This window comes from Montipora foliosa, chromosome 11 (assembly GCF_036669935.1).
Source record: "Montipora foliosa isolate CH-2021 chromosome 11, ASM3666993v2, whole genome shotgun sequence".
In the NCBI taxonomy this organism is placed as follows: Eukaryota; Metazoa; Cnidaria; class Anthozoa; order Scleractinia; family Acroporidae; genus Montipora; species Montipora foliosa.
Window position 1 is genome coordinate 28,167,008 of NC_090879.1, and position 7,500 is coordinate 28,174,507.

At 36.5% G+C, this 7,500-nt stretch overlaps 1 protein-coding gene across 1 annotated transcript in view; it reads left to right on the forward strand.

The window, feature by feature from the left end:
• LOC137976370 (protein LTV1 homolog) overlaps positions 1-7,500 on the forward strand; it is a 15,102-nt gene that overhangs the window by 472 nt on the left and 7,130 nt on the right. Inside the window, exons 3-9 of the mRNA XM_068823713.1 lie at positions 1,893-1,915; positions 2,991-3,147; positions 3,664-3,751; positions 5,163-5,263; positions 5,818-5,846; positions 6,576-6,742; positions 7,187-7,218. Coding sequence (XP_068679814.1) covers positions 1,893-1,915; positions 2,991-3,147; positions 3,664-3,751; positions 5,163-5,263; positions 5,818-5,846; positions 6,576-6,742; positions 7,187-7,218 — 597 coding nt within the window. The remainder of the gene's footprint in view (positions 1-1,892; positions 1,916-2,990; positions 3,148-3,663; positions 3,752-5,162; positions 5,264-5,817; positions 5,847-6,575; positions 6,743-7,186; positions 7,219-7,500) is intronic.

A 7,500-nucleotide genomic window follows, 5' to 3' on the forward strand; every position in this document is an offset into this window, starting at 1 on the left:
GTAACGAAAGGCACTTTTGTTGTTCAATTTTACTAAATTCTCATCCTCGGATAATACAATTATACCTTTCTCATTGGTTCACTGGATCTCGGTTACCAGTCATTATACCTGTGTTTGACCTTGTTTGGAAATAAATGCGGCAAATGTCGCTCAGCATGAAATTCTTGGGGCCTGGAAGTCACATCACTTTCCAGTCGTTTCTTAAACTTAAGTAAAATTTTGCAAAACCGAAGGTTGAGAATTTAATAAAACAATTATTATTATTCCATTCGCCCTTGTTGGATACGAGATTGGTAATAGCCAAGTCGGCGTTATGCGCCTCGTTGGCTATTTACCATCTCGTATCCAATGCAGGCTCATGGAATAATTGTTAAATATACCAATAGTGGGCCCCCTGTATTCTGTAGTTATTTAGATCATTCTCCAAAATGGCGGCAACCGATTTGAATGAGTTTAAATTGAACTGAGTGAAAAACTGGTACCAGAAATAGAAAGAGCACCTTTACTTTAGTAACCCTGTAAAGTTTCAGCATATTAGGTGTTTTATCAGCTGAGAAAATGTAAGTTGAAATTTGACAAATTTACAGGCATTTGTATGATTGCTGGGGGTATACGCCATACCCCCAATCATACAAACGTCTGTAAATCTTTTCAGCTGGTATTACATCTGATATGCTGAAACTTTGCAGGGTTACTTAAGTAAAGGTGCTCTTTCTATTTCTGGTATTAGTTTTAATTTTAGTGTATTTGAATTTTAGGCTGCCATTTTGGAGAAGGGTCTATTGAATAAAATAATGTGGTTCATCCTACAAGTTTAGCATTTAAGTTATTTTGGATGACCATTACTATGTTCTTTGATTGCACTCATGTGATAAGATGGCCATGTTGGTGCCAAAACAATATAGAAAAATGTAGCTTAAGTTTTGCATAATAAGAGAGTGTAATTCCCAAAAGACTTTTTCCATGTTATTATTTCCACCAACATTGCCGCTGTGACGTCTGGTGCAATCAAATAATTATCCTCTTCTTGTAGGGCTAAGAAATGTTAAAAGTAAGTTGTTGTTATTGCTGTTGTTGTCATGCCCTTACACTTAGTAGATAAGTAAACAATGTCTATTTATGGTAGTGTTTGTAGCTTGTGCGACCTTGTAGGAAATGCACAATTCAAATGCACTTATATAAACAGGCATTTAAAGAATCCAGTGGAAAGGAGGCAACCATAGATTGGGTATTTGCGAAGGGTGATGGAGTGAACTGTCAGGAGAAACCCTGACAGTGGACCAAGTGGGATTTGAACTGACGGCATTTACGCACACAAACCCACCTTTCTAGCCAGCAGACCACTGTCACTCACTCCATATTTTAAAGGGACAGTTTCATGGTTTTGTGCATGTCGAAGCTTTGGCACAACCAGTTGTAAATTTTTTATTGCTGAACCAGATGGTTTTCATTAATCACAGAGAGTATTAAAGCAAATACACTGAATGACTGAGGGCCAAGTTTGGTGGAAGATACTGCGGGTTTACAAAGGAAATATTGAATTTGGTGTGACCATCAAATTTATTGTACAGGTCGAACATTTTATTCTACACATGCATGTATTCGCATGCAGTACATTTAGGTCCATAACACAAAGGAAATGATTACAAAAGTAATTCAAATGAGTAATCCATTACTATGGCATTGTTTCCGTTTCCTGCATCAGTGCTTTCGATTGTTTTAATAACAATGGAATTAAATGGGCTGACATGACAGTTTGCCTATGCGCAGATATGTGAAACACTCCCTTTAATATTTTCATGGAAACGTAATTAAACAAGCCTACATGTAAATTTATCTTTTCAAGGTACATGTATTTGTAACACCTCTTTGCAATGATTTTTTACTTGTAGGATTCAAGTGCAAATGATTCCTTGTAAGTGAATTTTGCATGTTATATTATGGTTTTCTATAGTGATAAAAATAATACATGTAAGATTATTGTAATATTCATGATAAAATAGTAATTTTCAGTTTTACTCATGAGATCTGTAACTTTTCTGGGATTGTAAACTTGACCCCCTGGGCAGAGCAGAGAAGAAAGTGATAGCTGTCACTTATTAAACTTTCATACCTTTCCTGACCAAAACTCTAAATTCACTAATCAGTTTTAGATTACAGACACAATTATAATCAGGCATCAAAATGACATAATTTTGTATATCTTTCAAAAAGTGGAATTTTGGCTCTGTAGAACATACTCCTTGCCATTTTGTTTCAAACAGGCCACACAAGCTTAAAGTTGACAAATGGGGTAGTCATTATTTTTGAATGGCTGATTTAGGGAGAGGCATAGATCTGTTCCTATCTTGTATCCTTCCTGCTGGAAATATGTATCCATGTTATTAAGGATCGAGATGAGTTATATCTCATTTAAAGACGTCGATTTGAAAGGACTTGCACCCTGCTAAGCAAGATAGGTAATATGTTGATTAAGCAAAGCCTAAAAGCAGAGCTCCTGGCTTATTTATTCTCACAAAACATTAACCTGGCTTGAGCCTGCAATCTAATCGAAACCCAGTACCTGGTCAGCGGCCAACTTGAGCAAAAAAGCAGCTGACCTCAATGAGCTCTAAACTTGAGCCTTGTGATACTTGAGCCCATGTGATACTGGTCAGTGGATACCTTGTTTTGAGAGGTGTCAATTGTCCATAACATGAATGTCCAATATCAAAGATGTATGTAAATTAGTTGGAGTATGGCCACCTCGATGAGCTCTAAACTTGAGCCTGTGATTTGTTCATGTGATATTGGTCACATTGGCATACATGTGTGGGTGGACGTTCGTACCATCATACAGTGACCAAAACCAAGTTTCCTTGCACAGATGGGTGTCCAAATTTTCTTACCCATAGTGCTCGGCATGCATGCCTTCCGCTAATAAAGTATTTTCTGTACTGATGTGTTACACCTTTTCTCTCTCTCATCCAAATTTGTTATCTTAAATTCAGAACCATCAAACATAGAAGGAAAGAGGAGGAAAAGAAATGTGGAATTTTCTTTGATGATGATTATGATTATCTTCAACATATTAAACCACGCACGAACCCAACCCTAGAGCCTCTACCGGAAAATGTCTCCTTCCTAGAGACCAAGGAACATATACAGGTATTTTTCCATGTCCTCAAATTTCAATTAGTGATAATAGGGTTTTGTCGGCATAATGATAATCTTTTGTGAGGGACAGATGGATCCCATTTTTGTGATTTTGTAAGTAAGTCATACACAGAACAATCACAGCAATGCAGTTAAATTGCTGGTTGTCTGATTTCATTTGTATCCAAACTCTGCAATGTTCTTTGTGCAAAATACAGCCATGATTTGTTGAAAACCAAAATACTTGAAAAAAAGAAATTATTGCTTACTGTGGTTATTTATCCAATCCTTTTAACATTTTTCAACATTATTAACCCATTGACACCTCAAATGCCCTCAGACTTCCCCAGTTGAGGAAAAAAATTGTTTGGCATTAGACAGAGTAAACTGTGTGAAGTCTCGCTCCCAGGGATCAATCAGTTAATAAGAATGGTTAATTTTGTTTTAATTCAGTGTCTGAAATAGATTTCCCGTACGGGGAAAAAGCCAAAAGTGTTAAACTAACAAATGGCTTAATTAATTTTGTAGTTTGGGAATGTGCAGCTACCAACTGAGGTGTTTGCATCACGATACGAAGAACCAGAAGGCTTACTCAACCTTGCGGCTCCAACATATGGTATTATTACCTTTCGTTTTGATTATCTGGTTTTCATTTGTTGGTCAATCTGGGATTTCACTGTACTGTATACTGACCTTCCCAGCAGTTGCTGATTGCAACCAGCAGTTTTTTAAATCCTTCATTCCTGGAGTGATTCAAAGCAAAAAATACTGATCAAAAAGGATTCTTATCATTTCTATTATTTTTTCTTTTCAAGCTGTGATGTCATATTGTAATTCATTACCCTTGAAAACTCAAATATGTACCGTAAACACTCTTGTATAAGCCACAGCTTTTTGGTCAGATTTTGGGCCATAAATCATCATTCTAAATCAATCATTTTCAATACCAGTGGTTGTTAATTTAATAGTACATGTAACAGGACTGCATGCTGTCCAATTTGGAAATAAGTGGATTAGAAAAATTCTGAGAACTGCCAAATTGGAGGAGGCCGTATGCAGAGTCCAGTTTGGCAGTTCAAGGAACTTTTTGACTCTGGTTATCTACAAATTGGAGAAACATGTTACCTATTAATTATATATCTGAGCCAAAAATGGTTTGTTCTCACTGTTAGAGACAATTAGTTTAAAAATCTGAGAGAAACCACTGTCCTGGCAAGCGAAATGTTCACTTCTGGTTTCGGTTCTGTGGCTCAACAACGTTGCGTGCTTAATCTCCCTAATAGCTGCAACCTGGTTGGCTAATACTTGGTTCTTTCATTTATCTTGACACTTGATTGGTTGATGGAGATTATCCAGATTTTTTTCAAATTGGACGCTTTGTTTATTTTAAAGCTGAAGCAAATGTTCCAGCAAAAACTATCCAATTTATTTGAAATTTGGACAGTCGGCAAAAATTAATAAAAAATAGATCTGTTGGCAATAAAGCCTGGTTTTCACTAGTGCAAGTGCAAGTGCAAGCTCAAGCGCAAGCATAAGCAGCTTATGCTGGTGAAAACAAACGCCGACATAAGCATCAAAATCAACCACGTATAACCACCATTTTGTTCAAATGCTCAGACACAGGGAATCTGTAACTTCATGTAGTGCTTTATTGGCCAGATGCAACAAATTTCCTTGTGCTTATGATGCATTTCATTTTCAGGCGACGCAATTGAACGCAAGCATAAGTGCAAACACAAGGAAAAGGAGAAGTTTTGATCCTTATGCGTGAGCTTTTGCCTATGTTTGTGTCAACCCCTTTTTCACAGTGAAATAAGTGCTCTTATGCTTGCGTTTGTAGTTGTGTCACTAGTGAAAAACAGGCGTAATGGATTTTGATGCAGCTATATAATAATTATTATTATTGCTTTTGTGAGATGTGTGGGCTCCTAAAGGAGCCGTTTTCCTTTGTCAAGGTTTATCAAAGTTTACTCATATTCCAATATATAGATATATATAATTTTTTAGTATTTCCATTTGAATCTCAGGACCTCGTCCCGACCTTGACCCTGACATTGTCGCCGCCTTGGATGATGCACTGGATCTTGATGATCCCAAAAACATCCTGGAAGATGACTTTGTTTTGAAGGTAAGGATCACTGAGTCCATGAATGTCTTCACGGAATAGCACTGCACCTTTGTACTTGCTTTCATAATTTAGGCACGTGCACTTTTTCCATGGCTATAACACCAAAAGCCATGATTAGCTGTGCCCTCCATTTGCAAAAACTGCTAAGTATCAAGGGAGCTTCAGAATAAATGGTGCTTGGACCTACAGCACCCTTCCAAGAAACATTCATTAAGTGGAGATGCTCAGCAAATTTAAAATCAAACTAAAGCGCTGTCTTAAACAGTAATGCTTGCGGCCGTACATGTTGCCTTTATAACTTAATTGATTGTCTCGTTTTTAATGTTTACAAAAAAACTACGACATTAAGTTTATGTCGTTGTTTTTGTGTTGTGTCAGGGACCGTGCCCCTGGATAAAATATTTATTTAAATTGAGAGATTCTTAGGCAACAATTAACAGACAATCTTTTTTTAATAATGTGGGGTGTAATGTTAAGTTTTATCTAATAAATAGTGTACTACAGGTAATTTTGTGTATTACCCCCTCTTGACAGCTAGTCATTGTTGTTTGCAGGCAAATGAAGAAGATGGAGATTATGAAAGGTAATAATAAATAATTATTTTTATTTTTATAGTGTAATCTTAATAAATAAGTGACACTATAGACTAGGATTCTCTGCATTGCCTGGATTTGCATGAAGTGCATTGGCAATGTGCCTAAAATGAATGTGCCTAAAATGGATTCGCTCTGACGAAGGGCTAACGCTTGAAACGTCAGCTTTTAGAATCTCTGTACGGTGGCCAATTTACATTATCAACTCCGTTGATAAACCAAATCTTTGTGCCTAAAATGAAGTCTGCTTGCATGTTCCATGCAATCATGATGCAAGGTCACCATGCATGGCTATTGTGCTATTTATTCCAAACGCAACTACCAGGCACCATGGTGCAAGACTTTTTACTTTAGTTAACAATACACTGGTAGGTTGTTTAGAACCTGTGTTTTCAAGAGCATCGTAGAAAGGAAAGGAACTTTCTTGAAGTGTCTAGTCTTCTAGCGTTGGAGCACCAACTGGGGACACCATAAATTGAAATCAGCAAATTAATGCAGATCATATAAGATGCTGGTTTTCGAGGAGAGGGGAAACTGGAGTACCCAGAGAAAAACAACGCGGAGCCTAGTAGAGAACCAGTAAACCCAACCCACATTTGACGCCAAGTCTAGGAATCGAACCCAGACCCTGTTGGTGGGAGGCTAGTGCTCTCACCACTGCGCCATCCCTGCACCCCTACAAGAATGATTAATTTTGCTTCTCACTTCAATTATTTCAGTGAGGATGACTTGATCAGAAGTGACGATGAAGACGACCACTTTTTTCCTTCAGATGAAGCAAGCGATTCAGAGGCTGACGATGAATTTTCACACTTTGAAGAAGAGGAGACTAAGTCAAGATTCACAAACTATTCTTTGACATCATCAGTTTTGAGAAGAAATGAAGGTAAAACTGTATGTTTCTTTCTGTAAGAAACCCACAGTAGTTTTATGCATAAAAAACAAAAGAAAGAAACAGTTTGTCTGATGGAATTCTGAAATTTGATAAGTTGAGATGTAATGGCACAATCTGAAACTGCTATTACTTAGGAATGTGAATATTATAAGAAGTTATGTACAAAAAAAAAAGGAATAAAAATTAATACAACCTTACAGGATTTCGATTTTCTTGTAAGCACAATCAGCAATAAATTCAAAAGGGTGGATAGCTACCCAGAATGTCAATATTTCAATCAGGGATCAGACTTACAGTAATTGAAAAGTTAACGTGAAATTTTAAAACTATTTGGTTTGTTGTAATCTTAGCAACATGATACATGTAATTTTCTTATTACTTTTAAAGTTGGACAAAAGAAATGGAAATACATTTTATTGTTTGTTTTGGTCATAGGTCTGAAGCTTATCGATGAAAGATTTGAAAAGGTGTGTTTTGCGTGTCATTGAATAGTATGGACTCTCAAACTCTGAAAACTAAGAAGATTTAAGTGGTTACGAAAATTCATTTTGATCAGCTACACAGTATATCTTTAATACTGAATATGACTTGTTGTATTTCTTGCCACTTGAGTGGTTGTTAGAATGAAGTTTGGCAACAGGGTTTAATTTTATGTTATTTTCTTTCTTATAATATTATTAATTTTAGTACATTTCCCCAAACATACATGTACTGTAAGTGTAGCACCTTTATTAGTTTAAATGGGACTA